At 46.5% G+C, this 21,084-nt stretch overlaps 1 protein-coding gene and 1 long non-coding RNA gene across 2 annotated transcripts; one reads left to right on the forward strand and one right to left on the reverse strand.

Moving 5' to 3' along the window:
* Nucleotides 1-2,090: 2,090 nt before the first annotated feature.
* Nucleotides 2,091-5,098, reverse strand: LOC111256630. The gene is made up of 2 exons (XR_002676727.1): nt 3,595-5,098; nt 2,091-2,553 (listed from the first exon to the last, which is right to left on the reverse strand). It is a non-coding gene; the product is annotated as an uncharacterized LOC111256630 (long non-coding RNA).
* Nucleotides 5,099-5,453: 355 nt separating this feature from the next.
* LOC101775640 (F-box/FBD/LRR-repeat protein At1g13570) lies at nt 5,454-9,246 on the forward strand. The gene is made up of 4 exons (XM_004962028.4): nt 5,454-5,818; nt 7,472-8,344; nt 8,434-8,589; nt 8,673-9,246. The coding sequence occupies exons 2-4, from the start codon at nt 7,496-7,498 to the stop codon at nt 8,940-8,942; spliced, it is 1,275 nt and encodes a 424-aa protein (XP_004962085.1). The 5' UTR covers nt 5,454-5,818; nt 7,472-7,495; the 3' UTR covers nt 8,943-9,246.
* Nucleotides 9,247-21,084: the final 11,838 nt, after the last annotated feature.

A 21,084-nucleotide genomic window follows, 5' to 3' on the forward strand; every position in this document is an offset into this window, starting at 1 on the left:
AAGCTTTAGGAGTCAACATGGTACATATCCATCCCTAGTTCCTTTGAGCTGAACCACACTTAGATTATTCTCTCTAACTAAGTTCACCAAAGTTCATGTCATGTGTTGAGCTGCAGATGTGTCTGCCAAATGCTAACTAATCACTCCAATCAAAACAATTCTGACACAAGCTCAAATAGTTAACCTGGCATTACGATAAATTGGAGTTGGCTCAGGCATTAAGATGCCGATTGAAAAACAAAAAAGAAGATAAAAGAACAATCATATATGCATGAAAGCCGTAGTTCATCTATAAAATTATCCGCAACTAAAAAGCAAAATTATATGAGCAAACCAATTGTTTTACTGAGACAGAATATTCATGAGGCGTGTGAAGCAAATGGACAAAAACATGCATAAGTAGAAGACTAAGGCAAACTGAGAATTGATAAGACATAATTGCCAATACGTTCTAATCTAAATGGTAGGCAGCTAGCGGCATTACAAGATCAATTTGTCTTCAGAAGATGGCCACTTGAACAAGACGTGCATACGGAACCAATGGGGACTGAACGGTATGCCGGAAAAATGTAAATTCTATTTTTCCCTTGAAAGGGATTATGGATGGTGATTTTCTGAAGTTTCTTTTATTTTACTTGTCTAGTTTTGCCTTCCTCTTAATTACCATGCACACAGACTGTAATTGGACACTGGTTTTATCTTCCATGTATATCCTTAACCCTTTTTCTTTCTGAGACTGCTCAACATCTAACAAAAGGGCCATCACATCAGATGTTTCTGTCTCATCTTTCTCCCATCACTCCCTTTCTTAGGTAATTAAATGAATGTCAATGCTTTTCTTTTCCCCTTGCCATATAATATCAGCTCTTCGGACTAAGCTGTTGGCTTTTGGTGACAGTAATACGCATGGTCAGAAGATACACCAGTACTAAAGTACACTAAAATCACAGATTGCTAGTTTTCAAAAAAAAAACACACAGATTGCCTGACCCCTCTATCATTAATGACTATGTCCATCACTCATTTGGTGCAACATGCCTTGCATTTCTTCCCTGTGCTAACACATTAAACTAGAGAGGCCTATATATACCCCAATGCTCCAAAGAGTTGCACAAGAGTTCAAGCTTCTTTACTGAATTTTCTTGGGACTTTCATATGGAGGGTGAGCAGGGAAGAGGAAGAAAGAGAGGACCCAAGAGCACTGGGAATGGGAACATGGAGGAAAGCATGAGCTCTGTACCCTATCTTCTAGCACCAAAGGAGATTTGGTATTGTGTTTTCCCAGTGCCTCCCATTCCTATTGTTCTTGGATGCTCCTTCCCCTTCCCCTTGGCTTGCACATTAGTCTTAGTAGAGAGAAGAGGAAATTTGTATATAGGTTTAAATGATGGTGCCAAGAGAATGAGTCTGGGAAGAGGAAGATAAGAGGGCCTAAGTGTAGTAGGAATGGGTACATGGAGGAAAGCTTAAGCTCTGCTATTACTCGTATAATGGAGCATGAGACTTGAGTATTCCCAATGTCTCCCATTCCTATCATTCTTAGGCGCTCCTTCCTCTTCCTTTGGTTCACAATAGTATATTGTGGATGTGCGGTGTGCTTCTTCTTGCACCAGATATGATTTGCTTTGGGATGCTTTAGTTTTGTTTGGCATTTCAAAAAACATTGAGAAATACCAAGGTCCATACTTTAGTATCTTTTGCAGATTCTACTAGACAAGAACGGTGTAGGCGTCAACTATTAACCAGTAAGCACATAATCCAAGGTGATATCATGATTGTGGGACAGATATGGTATGTTAGAAATAACCATAGTTCAAAATTAAAAAGGTACAAAATATTAGTTGAGATTCGAGAACATATATAGTCGCAAAGGTTCCCCACTACTTCTTTACTGAACCAAACCCCATTACTCAAGACAAATAAAATACAACATTTACATGTAGTAGCTACCGGTGACATATTGGTATGGCGTCGAGCTGATATACCAGGGTAACATAGGTTTTGAGCAGACAAAGGAGATAAAGACAAAAACATTCATGGTTTCGTAGATCTTAGTGGCAGAACTATGATATTGCACAAGCTTGGGAACATAGATTACAAATAACATTCAATATTAAACTTCATGTATGTGCCAAATTGCTAACAAATTGGATCCTGGAAAGGCTTCATGTACAATAGCCTAATGTATAGAACAATTTCAGTGAATACAAGCATGTGACCAGTGAATCAAGGGACAATAGCACAAAAATTATATCCCAGATTCACAAACCCACACAAATGACTATATCACAGTTCGTAACTGAAGATGCTCTTTCGAAATTGAAGAAGAGGATGTCCAAAACAAATTGCAAAAAAAGAATATCAAGACCTAAATAGGCTACTCACAGAGTCAGATCGCCACTATTGCAGTTGTTCGACTTCTTTTGGAGAATTGGGTTCATTATCTTCTGTCTCTTCCAGAAGGATCACACGAGAAGGGACCACCCATCCTCAAATCCAGCCAGCATCAGACTTGATATTGAGTGTTTTAATATGTTTATCTTTCATCTGTACCTAATGTAAAATAAAGCTTGTTTAACAAAAGAAGGATCAAATGCCTAATTGATATGTACATTCAAATGCAAGGTAGTTCATCAATTTCTTGGAATGAGATCCTTTATTATGGTTAAAAAGAGGGAATAACCCACGCCCATACCACTTGTGCAAGCAGCTGTATTCCGCCAGCATAGGGATAACAATAATCAGATTTCCTGTTAAGACACCTACTCTGCTATACGTTAGTTCCCCATGAAGTAATCTGCATTTCTTAGGCTCAAGGTCTTAGATGTTGGCCTTCCACCCAATGGTATCTATGAGTGTGCCATATTATTAACAGAAGTTTCCCAGCCCACTTTCATTGAATGGGATGCACAGCAGTGATCCATGCAGTAGCAAGTAGGTAAATACATTGATTTCCCTCATAAGGATTTTGTACGGTCTAAAGCACTGCAGTACTGCACTAGCCCTACATATACCAAAGAATACCATAGGCATTGTTGAACAGTTCAGACTTCTTGTTCTTGTTGTTTTAGGCCTGGGTAAGCCAGGAAGAGGAAGAAAGAAAATATCTAACAGCAGTGGGAATGGGAACATGGAGGAAAGCACAATAACTGTCTCTTTTTCCTCTAGAATTGGATACAGACATTTGTCTATGTGTTTTCCTGATGCCTCCCATTCCTACAGTTCTTAGGTGCTCCTTCCTCTTCCTCTGACCTGCGAAATTGTTCCAGTGAACAAAATAAAATGTTCTTGTGTAGGCTTAGATGATGAGGTCTTGAGTTTGTAAGCCAGGCAGAGGAAGAAAGAGAATCTCTAAGAGCAGTGGGAACGGGAACATGGAGGAAAGCATGAAAACTTATGTTTTGTCTCAATGTTTTCCTTTTGCCTCCCGATCCTAATAGCTATTGTTCGGTTATTTGACCTAATTACAGGACCAGTAGCTTCCCGGTGCATTGAAACAAACCATCAGAAGATAAACATATGAAGATTAACGAAAATGGGGAAAAAACAGTAGCCTGTACATCACACATTTTAGTGACGGGAGAGGGCACTCACGGAGTCAGCACGCCGTCTTCTGTCTGCAGTCAGGCGGGGAGACGCGGTGGCGCCCTCCACGCGCCCCTCCCGCGCGAGCCGAAGCCAACGCCATCGCGTTCTGCCCTCGCTCGGAGTCCGGGGGTGGCAGAGGTGGGATAGAGGTCCACCATCAATCCATGAAAGCCTGAGCAATCGCTTCGAGCTCGGTACCTGGCTGGGTGCCCTTACCGCGATCGCAGTCGCGGTTGCCGCCATGTCCGGCGGCTCCCAACGCGCGGCCCGGATGCGGCGGCGAACCGCGTGCCGCCCTCCATTCTTGCTGCGGGTGGAGAGATTGGTGCGGAATGGTGCTAGGAACTGGGCCGGGGATTGGTGGTCGAGGACGGCGGCGGCGGCGGTGGACGGGCGGAGGAGCAGCAGATTTTAAACTAACGAGGGGCTAAATGAAATCAATCTGATCACGACAAGGCTCCGTTTGGCATATGGCCTCCAACTTCACAATTTTTCGCTCTAACTCCAAACTTCACCTGAGAGTTGGAGCTGTTAAAATAGGGTGGTTGGTGCCTCCAGCTCCAAAAGGAGGGTCTTTTTGGATGGATTGTCACTTATCATTCGGTCATACCTTATCTTCTTCTTCCTCAAGAGGCCACAGGAGCTTGAGCGGGTGAATAGCAGCGACGCAAGGACGGGGCCGGCGGCATTCGGGACGCAATCGTGGTGGCGCGGCGGAGCACGACTGTGGCAGCCACGCAGGATGAGGAAGCGGTGGCCGCGTAGGATGGGGGCAGCGGCCGGGCCGGCGGCGTGCCCAACGGGGCCACGGCGGCTACGCGGGACGGTGTAGGCGGCCGCGCAGGATGGGGGCAGCGGCCGGCCGGCGGCGCGCCCAACGGGGCCATGGCGACCACACGGGCGAACGCGCGGCACGGTGTGCCCGTCCAGCGGCTCCCGGCGAGAGGTGTGTTGGGAGGCATCGGGATTCAAGAGGGGAGCGCCGGGGAGATGGGAGGAAGACGGGAAAGAAAGAGGGACGACGATTCTCGCTGCTCCCGGCCGGCGAATGAGGCGGCGGCGGCGGGGAAGAGCCCGCCAGGCGGCGCGCGGGAGGGAAGAAGGTGTCGGAAGAGATGCCAAACGACGGCGGCGGGCTGAGGCCTTCTCGCGGCACGAGGAGACGGCGCCGGCGGTGCCACGTGGGAGAGGGGGCGGTGGCACGGAGAGACGGCGGAGGGACTCGGAGGCCAGGATGGACAGAACAGAAACAAAACGAACCGTTCTTCATGTAACCGGTACCACCAACCCCACGTTTATGTTCGTATTGGAGATTTCTGGAGTTGTAAAAGAGTTGCTCCAAAGAAATGAATTAGAACTCCATAGAATTGGGTTGCTCCACAAATTAGTGGAGTTGGGATGTTTAGCTAGCTTCACTCAACTTCAGGCTAAAGTTTGAAGTTGAAGTCATGCCAAATAGAATGTTAATCAAGTGATTCATTTTAGGGTCATGTAAATTATAGGAATCTCATCGCGATCGGATGGCGATTATTAACTGCGATCCAAAGTTCCAAACTAGGGAGCGTTTCGCAAATATTTTCGAAACATTGTTTCGCAAATATTTGAAGGCCTCATTCTCTAGCGAACGAAGGCGTGCAAGAGAACTCGGCCATGTGTATCTCTTGCAACGACGACAAGGCTTGATTTGGCCCAAATACGGTCCGAGGCCGAGTTCTCTTGCACGGCCTCCAGCCACCCACACACACACACCTTGGCCCTTGGGCTCTCCTCCGGCCTGGTTGCTTGCGCCGCGTGCTTTGCCCCGCCCAAGGCCCAACCCGAGAACATCCGCCGCCCGTCGCGCGATTCGACCAGAAAAACCCCCAAATCTATCCCGGCACCTCGGAAACGCCGGCGTGGCGCGGTGCGGCTGCCCCTCACCGTGATTTCTCCGGTCCCCACTAGTGGAGTGCCGGCGCCGCCCCACGCCGGCTAGGATCGGTGCTGCGCAGCGTCCGGCAGGAGTCGTCAATTGCCCGCGCCCACCCAGCTAATCCCGCCTAGTCGCAGTCCATTCGCGCCTTAGGGGCGCCAATTCCCCCGTCCCTGCCGTGCGGCCATTTCTCGGCGGTGGCGGCGCCGGTTACCGCGGGCGGAGAAGGAAGGGGACAGGAGCCCGAAGCCAACCTGGGCGACAGGGTAGCGGAGGAGATCGGGGGCAGCCCAGCCGGAGCCCCAAACCCCGGGCAAGGTGAGGTCCAGTCGTCTTCCGCCCTTACCTTGCTAGTCACTTGGGCATCCCGCATCCCGTCACGTCTCGGCACGCTCTCCCCGCCTCGCAACTCGCAAGCTGCGCATCGTTTCCCCCATTTTGCTGCCCAACGTTTGGAGCACAATTAAACCTTCCATCCCATATTGCGTTTGACTGTATTTGGCTAATGCCTGTACATAATACATTGGCATCTCTCGCTACCTTATTCTTGGTGAATAAACTGGTTTGCTGTTCGGCGATTTCTATATTTAGAAGGATCATAAATCAGGAGTACTGGGATAAAATTGGTTTATATTACAAGTTGTTGTTTTCTTGTGGTCCTTATTTCCGTGGGGAGATCAAAATGCATGAGATGGGCTAATGGCAGAGCATACGGTTGAGCACTCGAGCCTGAAAAATATTGCTAGCTGAAGTAGATAGTATGCTCTTTTGCTGTATGCCAACTGAAGTCCCCCTGATATCTTATTTTTCCTGGGTCTATCAAGTCTTCCATTTGAGTGCATGTGGAGTACTATTTCTCTGTAGAAATGGCCTGTGCAAAGTACTATACTCTGCTATGGCGTCTACTGAGAAAATTTTGAAATAGGCTATAGCATCGTAAGACTTTGAAAGGTGATGTTATGCCTAAAAGGGTCAAGAGCGTAGCTATGGCCATGACATGGACAGTTGCTGGTTCTATAGATAATAGCTTGTAGCTATATTAGCTCATTTCATGCCATGTCCGAAATATTTCTATACTCTTCGTCACTTTATGATGTACAATCATGTTTAGACATAATTTCATTTAAAACCAGTTTCTGGAAATTTATCTAGCTAATTAAACTAAGGTTTTCATAATAGATTCAAAACTATGGATTTTCATTTATATCAATAGGTTCTATGTTTGATGATTAATGATTTAATCCGCCATACTTAATGCGTGATTATTGGCTAAAACATTTTGATCGTGATTTTATGTATTCAATTCAATCAATAAACTTTGACTAACTAACATCTACTGAGGTTTAGAAAGGGCTATACATTAGTTTAGCACCTAAAAGGCCTGCTGTGTTGAATTGCTTCCGTGATATTAGAAGTGTTCAAGTATAAAACCTCAACCCAAAGATGTAATGTTCAACTCGCCCAACCCAACAAGGTTGGGTTCTAAGCTTGAGGTACTTCTTTTCTTTCCAAAATAGATATTATTTCTTCCCAAAATAGAGTGTCCACAGATATATATAAGAAAAAAGCTGTGTCCTCATGCCGTGTCGGGCTTAGGCTACATGTATCAAGCGTCTAGCTCAAAGGGAAGTTTTAGCTTGTCTTGACATTGGGCCTGGTCCAACCTGAGCTAATAAACGAAGATGTCAGGCTGGCTGGGCTGTCCACGGACTCCTGTACACTCTACCACCACTCCAATAGCTTTCTTGGAACTCGCTGTGATGACATATATATATATATATATATATATTACAATTTAAAACCTTGGGGCATAACTTCAACTGATTAAAGGGTCCAGTAGTAACTCCATAAGGTCTTATAAGTTGTTTCATTGTCATAGATATAAGCATAATGAAAAGGAAGAAAACCTATTATGATTCATGTGTTAGATTTAGATATTTATGAGTTATTTTTGTCACATCGCCAATGCAGGTTCTTGCAATAGAAGTGGGCCCAATGGATCGTGGAGGTTCCCAAAAGAAAAGACATAAATCTGTTGCAAATGTTGATATCATCAGCAATCTACCAGATGTTATAAAGGACAAAATTCTTTGTTGTTTGCCTATAAAAGAAGCTGTAGGAACATGCCTCTTGTCAAGGAAGTGGAGATACACATGGGCTTCAATGACAGAATTGACTTTCAGGGAAGATGATTTTGATTTAGGTAATGGTATTGAAGAGGGTGAAAGTAACAAATTTGTCTATTTCATCATTATGGTTCTCTCCCTCCATAATGGCCCAATTCTGAAGTTCGAACTGAATGTCCGACGGGTTCATTTGCTATCCCCTGGAGGACACATCCACAGATGGATGCTTATGTTGTCAAGAAATGGAGTTAAGGAAATTCAAATTAGGACAAAGATCTGGAGGAATTACAAGATCCCTTCTTCTTTTTTCTCCTGTGAGGAACTGGAATACGCTTGCCTGCAAGGTTGTGTTTTTCAGTTGCCACCTGTGTTTACAGGTTTTAAGCGAATACATACCCTTCATTTTATTGATTTCTGTGCAACAGAAAACAATATAGGGGAATTAGTAGCGAGTTGCCCAAACTTAGAGAAACTGGTTCTCTCTAGGTTGCTCAGCTTTGCTGATATCATTATCCACTCAACAAAGCTCAAGATACTAAGAGTTGATGGCATGTTTAAACACCTCAGTCTGGTCACACCACATGTCTCTTCAGCAGCGATTAATCTGCAAGTTAACACTGGTTATGTTCCGAGGGCGGGGTGCAACTTTAATCTTTCTCAATTCATCGGTTCTCTTTTAGATATTGAAAATATTTCATTGCTCGGGCATGCTTTTGAGGTAAGAACTAAGAAACTGCCACAGCCCGTCCCTTGATGTTTATTATTTCCCCATTTAGTCATGTTAGGTGACACCTTGCTACTTTACAGTGCGCAGCTCATGGAATCTTGCCTGGTAAACTACCAAGATTGTTAAATCGATTGACTGAGATAACCCTGGGGATTGACCTTGGTAATCTGAAGGAAGCAAACGCTGCTCACTGTTTGTTTCAAGTTGCTCCCAACTTGCGATGCCTTGAGCTACAGGTACGGCTGATGAAAATCCTCACCTTGCTACATTCCTACATCTCAAATCTCCATTTCCCTTCTTAACAGTTTGTACTTTGCAGCTTATTTACAGGGGCTATGGCACACCCACCTCGAATTTCTGGGACTCCATTGATCACCAGTCCGGTCTCTTCAATAACCTGGATACAGTTGTTCTGAACAACTTTGCTGGCTCCTGTGCAGAGTCAGGCTTCTTGAAACTTTTGCTTGAAGATGCACCCGTACTTAGAATAGCGCAAATAAAAGACAACAACAAACTGGACAAAGAATCCCTCAGGCGTCTCCTGAAGATGAGAAGAGCATCGAAGGATGCAGAAGTAATCCTCCTTTGAGACTGTGGTCCATTCTTTCCTGGTGAAGCAATTTAGTCTGTTGATGCTGTAGGATCATTCAGTTGTCTTATCGGTATTAAGCCTCATCTAAACAAAAGCTCAGTTGCTTTATGGGTGTGGATGTAAAACCAGACTACCTAAATTTAAGTCCTCGTCGAGACAAATTTGAGTGCCTATTTTCTTGTTAGTATAAAGCCACCTAGGTCCTCCTAGGTTGGTCTATTTTTTTTCCTTTTTCAGATACCAATGTCATCTTGAGCAAAGCAAAATGTTGCACCTGTTTCTTTTACCATTTGGGTTAGTACTTTGAAGTTCAGTCTCACCGCGTCGGTCAAGAGTTTTTGGAATAAGCCAATAAGGAACAAGCTGGTGCTTGTGAGACTGTCAACTTTTGAATGAATATCGTTTTACCAAACCTAGTTGACTTGACGTGCCTAGATTTTTTTAGCGCACCTCAGTAGACAATCATTCGGCCTCCTTTCTTCAGAATTGGTGGGGCCGTCTCCCCCTTCGATCCCATTTCTTTTAATAGACAAAGTTGCGCTGCGAATGTGTGTCACGCGAAACTTTTTTTTTCCTTTGAGCGGAAATTGTAGCATGTGTTGGCGTCTGTTGACTTGAATTGTTTATCTTGTAGTGTTACTTGCTTCAAAAAATGTCAGCTGGGTCGGGTCAACTCTGCTACCATAAAATCTGGCATCACAACTGTTCCCTGGAGGATAAGATCAGGTCCAGCCTCTGACGGAGCAGGATGTGACTTGAGAGCAGTCAACAAAAATCGTGTTAATTAGAGGAATTGGAGGTTGCAACAACTCTACTGCTCTCCTTTACTAATAGGAGTACCTCTTGTTGCATTAGCTGTAACCCTGTAAACTACTTGTCATGTACCATGTACAGATAGGTGTGCAAAAAGCCAATACGTCGTCTATACCGGAGTTTCTTCTCTATTTTGTCCCCCCCCCCCCCCCCCCCTTTTTTTTCCTCATAGCAATGCCTTGCAGTTGCGTGCTTCTTTGCAGAAAATTTCGATAAAGAAAAACAGCTGGCAACCTGTATCTTTAAGTTGACCAAACTACGGTCGCTAAAACGATCGTCATATCGTGATATTATTTATAGGTAGTAAGAGAGATTAGCTTTGATTAGCTGAAATGGTGCCAAAGCTTTTCGCGATTAGAAAACGTCGTGGTGACCTGATCCCTGAACACAGAATCGTGTCACGAGTGAACGACATGCGATGTCCGTCCCATGTGTGGCGTCGATTGCCTTTCCGTTCTATGTTCTGCAACGAAAAAGGGTATGCAAATGTTGTTTCCGGGAAGAAAAACTGATAGTTCTTGTGTTACCGATATTTTACTACAGAAAATTTCGAAAATGGGTGGAAGTAGAGAGGAAATTCCGGGTGGGTGGAGAGCACGGGAATGGAGAAAGGTTTTTAAAAAATCCACCTGACTCCGCCGTGTAGGCTGCTAGTACTCGATCGCACGTGCCGGCCCGTGGAACCGGGTCTGCTTTCCACGACCCTTCCACGTCTGGAGCACAGAACACACGCCTCCGAGCCCCGCCCCGCCCCGATGTCACTGCTAAGCTAAGCCAAAGCTCACGCTGCGGTTTGCGCTGCCCCGCCGGTTCGGGCCCGGTTTGTCCGCGTCCCCGGGATGATCCTGCGGGCCGCGCGCGCCCACAACCACGGCGCCGGCGCGAGGCCTCGCGGATTCCGCGTGCTTTCCCTTCCTTCCCCGCGCTTTGGCAGTTTCCGCCGTCTGGCTGGTCGGTCGGTTCCGCCAGATCTCACGCGGCCCGGGCCGGCCCGTGCACGCGCGCGCACAATCGTGTGGTTCGGCAGTTGGTTTTTCTTTGGAAACCCATCCGTTTTTTTTCTGCAATCCGGCATGGGAAACACATGTTCCCGGGCGGCGCCCCGCGTCCTCCCTTTCACTCGAGGCGCCTTTGGTAGCCCAGGCTGCCTCAACCGGGCCCGTAAGCCAGGCTCCAACCAGACAGGTTAGGTTTATAGGGTGTAAAGATATTAATCGGTAAATCTGCACCCCATGATGTTGGTTGGGTTGGGAGGATGTTTGGTAGGGTGGGCCGGCAGTGGCCCCCCTAACTAACCCAAGTTGCCATCAAAAGATGGTGTTTGGTAGCCTGCACAGGGGAGAGTTGCTCTCACCACGCGCAGGCGCTGGTGAATGTTAGCCCCCCTACAAGCACCTAGAAATGCACATATCAAAAGATTTTGAAATAAAATGACTTAATAAACAAGCAATTAGGGAGGTCAACAGTACACTTGTGAGCAAAATTTACATAGGAACAGAATTACATTGAGTTGACAAAGTGATTAGCAACCTAGTTAATATAATTAGAGGCTTCCTTGCATGAGAGTTGAAGTAAAACCAAGCAGGAACATGGCACAAAGGGTAATAATCACTTGCAAATGCCAACATTAATGAAGAGAGGAAGCAGAACCACGATGACAACAAATTTGAAATCAAAGAATGTCCACCAGGCCATTAATCTACAATGTTAACAAGTAATGGGTCAGGATTCAGCAAAAAAATAGCAACCAAGTTCACAGAAGTGCATGAAAATCAAGTCCTCGTCACCTCAAAAATGGCTCAGCCTACGAATAAGCACAAGAACCAGAGAAGGTTCCCATGTGCCTTATCAGCAGGCAACATCTCCAAGACTCTTTGGCAGCAGGTAAAAGCATCAATATGGGTAGCAGAAACAAATTCAAGTTAAGAAAATTAGGTAAAACTGAATAAAAGCCTCAGACATCACCCATTTGGTTAGTCATCATTGGCTATAAAAGGATGCATGGCTCAAATCTAGTGCAGTACTTGCCCAAACAATAGGACAGAGGTAGGAGTTGCCTCCTAGTGAGGCAGTTAGAGGAACCCCTAACCGCATCACTAGGAGCTAACACCTGCTAGGGTCCTAAGGGGTGTGTTTGGTAGCCAGTGTGAGCATCGTCATCATCATCACCATCCATAGAGACAACACTACTGTAAAGTAAATTAACAAGGCAGCAACATAAGAGACAAGTGGGTTTGCTTAGCTCAGGTGCAGATGCATGCACTAAGGAGCTGCCTAATAGTGAGGCAATTAAGACAAGGTATACCTTGTTTGCCTCAGTACGTAGGCAACATCTTGCAGCATGCATGCTACCACCTTTACATCATCGCCAAGAATTAAATGGAGGCGTCAGAGAGGGTTGGTTGTGGCATATTGAGAGGTCCTGCTCGCCAAGCTCGAGTGGATGTTGCTCAAGTCACCATAAGGCAACTTGATCGAGGTCCACATTGAGCTTGGGGAATACAACCTACCAAGCGCACTTGCAAGCCTGTCATCATCCGCACACGTTACAGTAAAACCTTAAGAGCAAATACAAAAAAAAATAGAAGCCTCACCATAATGAAAGTATTTGCTTCACCAATCTAATATCCTGCCTCAAACACTTGCATTTAAACAATCGCAGTTCGATCACAAAAAGTGACAAGGTCGTATCCGTATCTAGCTGGGTTAGAGAAAAAAAATTTAGGCTCATCATCCCCAAACAAGCAGACATAACAAAAAAGCAGCCAACATGAGATTGCCTCAGTACAAGTGCATTACAGGCATGGAAAGAAGTATGTTGGGCTTTAGATTAGAAATTAAATCTTCACCTAATGTCATATGGACTCAAAAGTAGGAGGAAAAGAGTAGAAATAAAGAGTATAATAGAGGCAATAAACCTTACAAACAGAAGAACAACATGAAGAACAACCAGAATAGAAGTGCCACTTCATCATTGTCCTACCCATCACTAATAATCACAGACCAAAGAATAGGAAAATAGCAGCAGGAAAAAAGTAACTGAAACATGTCAACAACTTCAGCAAGTTAAAGGACAACAAATTAAACATGGTAGCAAATTAAACAGCATCTTAAAGAACAGCAAATTAAACAGAAATTAAACATGGTAGTAAATTAAACAACATCTTGAAGAACAACAAAATAAACAACAAGTTAAAGAACAGCAGGAACATGCAAGCATATGAAACAGCAAGTTAAATGAAACAACCTAAATTCCCTTTTTCGAGAATTCAAGCCTACACACCTCCATGATAGTCCCAGGAAGGCTATCATGTGCGAATTCTTGTCTCAGATAGTACAAATCTATTCCAACACAGAAATATAGAATAGCAACAGAGTAACAATATCATAAATATCGAGTACAACACTTCGGCACATGTCGGTACAAGTCCATCAGGACTGAATCATGAAAAATAAAACATCTACACAACGGTAACATGTAGCGTGGTGAGCAACAACTCCAGAGGCGACTTGGGCGAGGTACCATCCCTAGTCTTCCCATTCGTCGTTGTCAAAGTTGTAGTCAGGCTACGACCCTGAAAAGCCACCATCTACCCAAAAAGCTGGTAGGCCATGTCATCTCCCAAAAGCAGCAAGTCAAGCAAATGGGAAAATAATACTATATGCATGGATCAACCTATATATGGCTGTAGAGATATATGCAGCAGCAACAACAACAATTAAGGATGCATCAAAGCAATGCCATCTCCGAGGTCAACACCTCACATCAAGAAAGTCGTCACAAATCACCAGATACTTCACCCAAGAATCCAGCACCCAAACACATTAGGCGATGTGAGAGCTCCCTCCCCTCACATCTCAACAGGAAACGTCAGCCTATCTCAAAAAAGGGAAGGTAGAAGAATAAATATAAGTCTAGTCAGAAGTAGCGGTAGTCAATAGCACTGTCCATAACTAGTAGACACGGACTATAGCTATATGTTTGTACACTCTACAGAGGTTGTATCGTTGTACCCACACGGATGGAGCTTGAATGGTAGCGATCCGTCCAAACCCTACCAAACAACCAGAGCCCTAGTAAGTGGATAGTACTCTCATGTTTCCTTGAATTTGGAACCATCCTCAACTGCAGGGCACGCCATCTCCAGTTGAGGACCTCGAAGCTATGAAACCTACCCACACCGGGGTGCAGTTTGGTCAGAGCAGGTCAACACCTCGAACTCCTTACACTGATCCTCCAATCCACCAACAAGCTGAGCATTATCCACCATTAGTCTCGGATAGAACCCCGCCCATAACAAGACGAACGGTATGTACGGAAATAGATACTGTGACTAGTGGTAAACTGACTCGGTCCTTAGGCGCCGAGAGCGAGCACTCAACTCCACAAGTATGTGCCGAAGCACCTGCAATGTACAAGTACGTCACCTACTCCTCAGTGTTAAACAAGGTACCACCTGCAATGTACAAGTACATCACCTGCTCCTCAGTGTCAAACAAGGTACCCGCCATAGGCACAGGGGGTGGAGGGAGTCCAGAATGCTCTCCCCTGGCAAGGCACTCCCCAGTACCAACTGCAACTCGCTTCTGCCAAAACATGTCAAGGAATCACACTCACCCAAAACACACACGAGAGTGTACAAGGAATCCCATTACCAAAGTCATGGCATATGCCCATCCATAACTCAAAAGTATGTATATGGATATCAGTAAGGTGGACTAGCTAGGCATCTGTAGCACTAGTAGGTAACAAGGAAAATAGGATAAATAATTATCAAGGCAAGGCTAGACACATAGGCTATGCAATCAATCATCATCCAAGCATCATAAATAGAGCGCTAGCAACTAAGCATGCATATGATCTATATGATTAGGAGTGATATGAAACCTTGTCCGTAGTCGTTGGGATCCTCATCGGTGTAGTCAGGGTCCAAGGAGTCTTCTAGGTTGTAGCTCGGGTCTGAACAGGACGAGATACGGCACAATATAAATTAATCGGCATTACATCTAGGAACAAAATCCAAGAAAGCTAAATTTAGAAGATCCAAATAACATCAAACTAGCTACAAATAGCATGGGCTCAATTTTATGAATTTAATGTAACTAGTTTCATATTTTTCGAAGTTCAAATGAATTAGTTATGAATTTTTAAAGATGAAATGATTTAATTAATTATTTAATTAATTTCAGAAAACATTAATTAGAGTGACACGTGTTAGCTTTTAGTTGCGCCACGTGGCAGCACAGGAGGGTGCCACGTGTCGGCATTGACCGGTCAATGGTCATCATTGACCCGGTCAACAGACAACATTGACCAAACATTGACTTGGTCAATGTTAGCCGGTCAGCGGTCAACTGGGCCCCACTGGCCAGTGGGCCCTATGTGTGGGCCTAGCCCATGCCACGTCTGCGCCACGTGGCCACCCTATCCCACATGGCATTGCCACGTGGCACCCACGTAGTGCACACGTGGTCGCACCGGGTCAGCCCGGGATCCGGTGTGTCGGCCAGATCCTGAGCGCCACACTCGTGTAGCCGAGCCTGTGGCGCTCGCCTGATTGCCTGGCGCAGCAGCGAGGCGGGCTCGTGACGTCGCAGCATGGTGCGACATCGCGGTGGGCAGCATGGCGGCCGCGGCGCGGCTGCGAGCACAAGGAGGCAGCGCGCGGCGCGGCAAAGCATCGCGCTAGCATGCACGGCCTGGTGGGGTTAACCCCAGGGCTGTGCCGGTGGTGTGGCTGGGTGTGAAAACACCCCAACATCCACGCGCGTGTGCGGTCCCGCGGCATGACAAGGCCATGGAGAGGCTAAGCATGTGGCGGCAGTGGCTGGTGGTGTTCGTGCTCGAGGGAGATGGCGGTGAAGGCCGGGACAGAGGTGCCAAAATGCGAAAGAAGGGAGAGAAATGGTGGCTCACGGTGAGGTGGAGGTGGTGGCGACGGCTCCAGTGACGCGGCGCGGTGATGGCCTCTCCTCCAGGCATAGCACGACGACGGCCTCCTCCTACGGGCGCAGCACGACGGCAACGGTGGCGGCCTCTACTCCTCCCCTACTTCTTCTCCTCCTCCTCTTCTTCCTATTCCCCTCTTCTACTCGGGCTAGCATGGCGGCAGCTAGGACAGAGCCCCTAGGATGCGAGGAGAGGCTGCTGGCTGGGGCTATTTATAGCCCAGGGTCGGGACAAGCGCAGCGGGGCAATGCACCATGGGCTGCACACCGTCGATCCTCGACGGGTGCGCCGGGGCATGGCGTGGCAACCATCTAGCGGCTCGGCGCTAGAGTTTGGAAGCGCGAGGCAAGGGAAACGTGGAATTTTCCCTGTGGTGGAAGACTCTGGAAGGAGTCATGGGCGTGCACGTGGCCGCGTAGTGCATGCCAGCGTGGTGAGCTCACCCCATCACCCCCGCACGCGTTACGCGCGAGGAGGAAGAAAGGGGAGCAGTGCCGGCTGACGAGTGGGTCCGGTGTGTTAGTGAAAGAAAGAGAGGGGGAGCGGTGGCGTTGGCGATCTGGCGGGCTAGCTGCGCCACCGTAGCGGGCCAGCTTACTGGCCCAGGCGGTGAGGCTAGGGGGCGGCTGGCGGGCCAGGCCGGTTTGGCCTCGGGCCGGACTGGGGTTAGATGTTAGGATAGTATTAGGTTTGGATTTTATTTTTTTTTATTTTTTTAGTTTGAATTTTGGATTAGATTCAAAATTCAAGCACACACATATTTGAGAGCCAAATAAAATCTAAAAAGAGCCAAATCAACTAGCACACATATTTTGAAATTAATTTGAGATTTAATTTATTAGGAAATTTCTAGATGTGAGTAGAATTTGAATTTGTCTTCCATTTTCAAATGAGCACACAATTCAAACAAAAAGTTTTAATTTTTTTTAAATTTCACTCAATTTAATATTTCTAATTTTTTTGGAATATTACATTCAAGCATAGCAGAAACAAGTCAACATGGCAACAACTTAGGTAAAGTAAATATGGTATAATCTAAACAAGCATACATGGCATCACATCACAAGTATCACAGGCATATAGCAGTACTAGATCCATCATATTATAATACTTACTTACCATGCAATTCCTTAGCAAATAGTTAGTAGCAATATCTTAACCTTTCCATGCTGCAATAAAACTTTATTAGTAATTAGCCACCCCCATGTGAAACTAAAAACCACCACAAAAGGCCAAGTGCAAGTGAGGCTACACCCTAACAAGTCAGACCTACGTATATAGAGATTTGTGCAAAAGAAGGCAGTGGTTAGGGATGGAGACATGCTCAACTGTTTTCCTTGAGCTAGAAGGCACTAGCAGCTACCACGTGGTCAGTAGTAGTGTTTGCCTAGCCAGGTCCTGAGCCAGAGGGTGCGGTGGCTGTCACCCATCTTGACAAATGCATTGCCCTGGGACTTATTGTCTAGGAGATGGCTAAAAGCAACGATGAGGGACTCCACAAAGAAGCCAGGTGCACCTGCTTAGGCCCAGTCTCCCTCAATGCAGCTACCACATTGTTCACAGTATCAGTGAGGGATATGGGTACCCCATGGGTCCCCACCGACCAAGATTCTGGCTGGTCTTGACAAGTGGGCTTGCCCGACCAGGGTGTGCGGACCAAGGACATGAAAGTACTTGGAGTACAAGTCAAGGTGGTCGGGCGATTCAACTCGGATATTGCGGGATACATATTGTAATCCGACTCAGATTACGTTTCATGTAACAAACGACTAGATTAGATTCAAATCGACTTGTAACCCTAGGTCGTCAGCCTATATAAGGTAGCTAAGGGCACCTCCTGAGGGCAACTCATCCCACATCAACTCACCGCGAACAATACCAGCAATACAATCCAGCAAAACATAGGATGTAGGGTAGTACTCTTCGGAGATCCGAACCTGTCTAAACCCATGTGTTCTTGTGATTACCTTTGAGTTCTTGGTCTCGCAATCCTCCCTGCCTACAAATCTACCACCTGGGTAACCCCCTATCTGCCACATGGACAAAGCCCACTCATCCCTCTAAACACCCCAGGCACGAGCTTCCTGTGACATTGCAACATGTGTGGGTGCAGGCTGTGAACCCTGAGCAGGTGGTGAGAAATCCTCCCCTGGCACATCTTCATCTACCCCAAAACCTAAAATCCAGTTATGCAGAATGCAACAAGCAATTACAACTTTAACTTGGAAGGGATACGGATGGTAAGGCTTATTATCTAGCATGCGAAACCTTCCCTTAAGTGCCCCAAAAGCCCTCTCAACTGTGGTGCGAAGGGATGAGTGACTAAGGTTAAAGAGTTCCTTAGTAATGCTTGTACTTCTCCTACCCTCAAATTAAGACATGTGGTGCCCAACAGCTCTATATGGTGGTAGGAAGTCAGGCCGCAGTGCGTTGCCAGCATCGGCGAGGTAAAGTTTTCCTACACATGAATGCAATTAGGAGTGATCAACAACCGCAATGTACAAGACAAAATAACAAGGTGGGCTTGTAGTGTACCTTGTGGGACCCTCAACCCATCATCCCTCTCTAACGCATCAGGTAGGATCAGCGCATCATGAGCTGACCCTTCCCATGCAGCAAGGACATAGGTGAACCGCATGTCGAAATCGACAACAGCTAGCACATTCTATGTTGGGCTCTGCTTACGGCCTCTAAATGCAGCCCGCATCTTAAATGGAACCCTAGCCAGAATGTGGGTTCCATTAATAGCTCCAATACAATCCTAGGACAGTTATGACGTATGCATCAGTGTACCATGAAGGTAGCAAACAAATAGAATACAAACAGAATTTAAGGACACTACAAACAATCCCAAGTACCTTGCAATATGGGTTCCATCTCTGGCTCCCAAGAATTTTAGGGTGTGTGCCACCTTCAGGGGCCCTGATCATCTCACCCCTCAGCTCCCCAACAGCATAAAGAACCTGCACGAAGTACCTACTGACAATTTCTATGGACCTCCTAATGGAACCACCCAAAACCTTTGGTTGTGTCCCACAATGTGAAGAAACATGGCTACCTGCTCCTCAACACTAGTGTGTCTGCTGTCCTCTAGAAGGTACCTCCCCCTAAATAGGTTTACCAATTGAAAGAAAGGAGCTTTATGCATCCTTAGCATGCTTACAGACTCAACCTCTATGCAGTTATAAATTTTATCTAGGTTTGTCTGTCTCTCAACATCCACCACATTCCTTGGGACCCAAACAGTGCACTCGTCCTCATACGAATCAGATGTGGCCCTCCTAAACCTAGAGCACAGGAATGTAATGCGTACAACAACAAGAGCAGCAGCTTGAGAAGCCATCCTGGCACGGTACTCGTGCAAGTCCATCTACAATGTTGCATTAAAAGGAACAAAATTTAGAACAATTAGTACCGTAATGGAACTTAAGACTTCCTATAGTGTGGCAGCTTACAACAGGATGCACAATACAGGGATCATAGCCATGGCTGCTACAAAATTAGCCTCCCAGTGGCTCTCCTCAACATCATCGACCAAAAAGGAAACCCTTCATCCAATTGAACATACAGCACGGGGATCATAGCCAGGATGCCTAGTGAAACTAGAGCCATCCAGAGGCTCCTCCACAACATCAACGCCATGCACACAAACTCCAAATCCAGTTCAACAGATCAATCAGGGATCATAGCCTCGGTTGCTACCCCAGGTAGCCTTCCCGAGGCTCATCCTGAAAAACAACCAATAGTTCTAATTGAACTTAGGCAAAAAACAATCATCGCCACAGCTGCTACCGAAAGGCAGCATCCCAGAGGCTCACTGCACATCACATAACTAGCAATATGCACAGTTTCGTGCCAACAACTCCACATCCACGCATTGTCTACACAGGACATGTTAATAGATGAATTAAACTTCAACAGGTCAAACAACAGGTGCAACAGATCTGAATAAGTTAATGTAGCCACTGCAAATATCAAGAAACTGACAGATCTACGAGTACACATGCTTATCCGGCGCGGATACCCAACTAGGCGTGAAAGGAAACCCCAACATGAGGTTACCCCAAGAACCCAACGCAAGAAGCGTGTGGATTTCACACAAATTAACTGGAACATATAGAATAACAGTACCAACAGATCGTAAAGAAGTGAAAATAACAACAACGCATGATAGTTGTACATGAAGGTATGCATATCCGGCGAGGATACCCTACTAATCATGCAAGAAAACCCTAGGATAAAGTACAGCTCCCTGAAACTCCACCCATGGCAGATCTATTGCACTTCCATGAAATAAAACTCAACAGATCGAAGCAAAGTACCAAAGATTCATCGTAGCAGCCCACATCCCATCGCATAAAAGAGGAAACGACAACCTAAGGACATGAGAGGAGGAGGTCCGGGACATACCTGTGTGAAGACGAAGACGACCGTCGTAGGGAAAAGGAGGAAGTAGCATGTGCTGGTGGAGGACCCGAGGGAGGACTCGAACAGTAAGAACATGAGGCAGATCTGCTCGGTGGAGAGGAAGAAACAGGTCATGTCGGGGACGAAGAGGTTGCTTAGGTGGCCGGGGACGGAGAGGTAGCAGATCTACACAGTGACGAAGACGAAGGACTGATCCAATGTTCGCTGCTGACAGAGACCCAACGCTCACCAGTGAACATGTACCCACGCTCGCCGAGGATGAAGACCCCGCGCCCGCCGGTGACGGCGACCACAAACGCCTCCGGATCTGGCGCGGCGCCACCGGCCGCGCCATCGCCTTCGCCTTCGCCCTAACTCGCCGAGCGGAGAGGAGAGGAGAGGAGGGATCGAGTGGGAACGAGAGAGAGAAGAGCGGAGGAGTAGCGAGTGGAGGCGGCGCGTCTAGGGGAGGAGAGGCAAGGCGGCCGGGAACCCCCGCTATTATACCGGCGGGAGGTAACCCTAGACAGCCCAAAAACTGGCATGAAGACCTATTCGGTCTCTCGCCTTCCCTCCGCGTATGCGAAAAGGCACCCTCGCGAGCCTGCACCACGTGAAACGGCTAAAATTGGCGTTCCACGCGGTGTAGCCTAGCGAGCCATTTTTACAGCCGGGTGGGCCTAGCCCGTGACCCCCTCCAGCCTACCAAATAAGGGGGTGTTTGAGAGGAGGGGGTTAAACTTTAGCCCTGTCACATCGAATGTTCGGATACTAATTAGGAGGACTAAACATAAGCTAATTACAAAACTAATTGCAGAACCCCTACGCTAAATCGCGAGACAAAACTAATTGCAAAACCCCTAGGCTAAATCGTCGAGCTGACACCATTGGGTATCCGTCCATCGGCATGGCCTGATTGAGGTTCCTGAAATCAATGCACACGTGCAGCTTCCCATTCTTCTTGTACAC

Source organism: Setaria italica, chromosome III, assembly GCF_000263155.2.
Source record: "Setaria italica strain Yugu1 chromosome III, Setaria_italica_v2.0, whole genome shotgun sequence".
Classification (NCBI taxonomy): domain Eukaryota; kingdom Viridiplantae; phylum Streptophyta; class Magnoliopsida; order Poales; family Poaceae; genus Setaria; species Setaria italica.

Bases quoted from the DNA above. Each gene is read 5' to 3' on its own strand.
- LOC101775640 (XM_004962028.4), top strand. From the start codon at position 7,496: ATGGATCGTGGAGGTTCCCAAAAGAAAAGACATAAATCTGTTGCAAAT. The intron at 8,345-8,433 runs GTAAGAACTAAG...GCTACTTTACAG, and splicing joins TGCTCGGGCATGCTTTTGAG to TGCGCAGCTCATGGAATCTT. The intron at 8,590-8,672 runs GTACGGCTGATG...TGTACTTTGCAG, and splicing joins TGCGATGCCTTGAGCTACAG to CTTATTTACAGGGGCTATGG.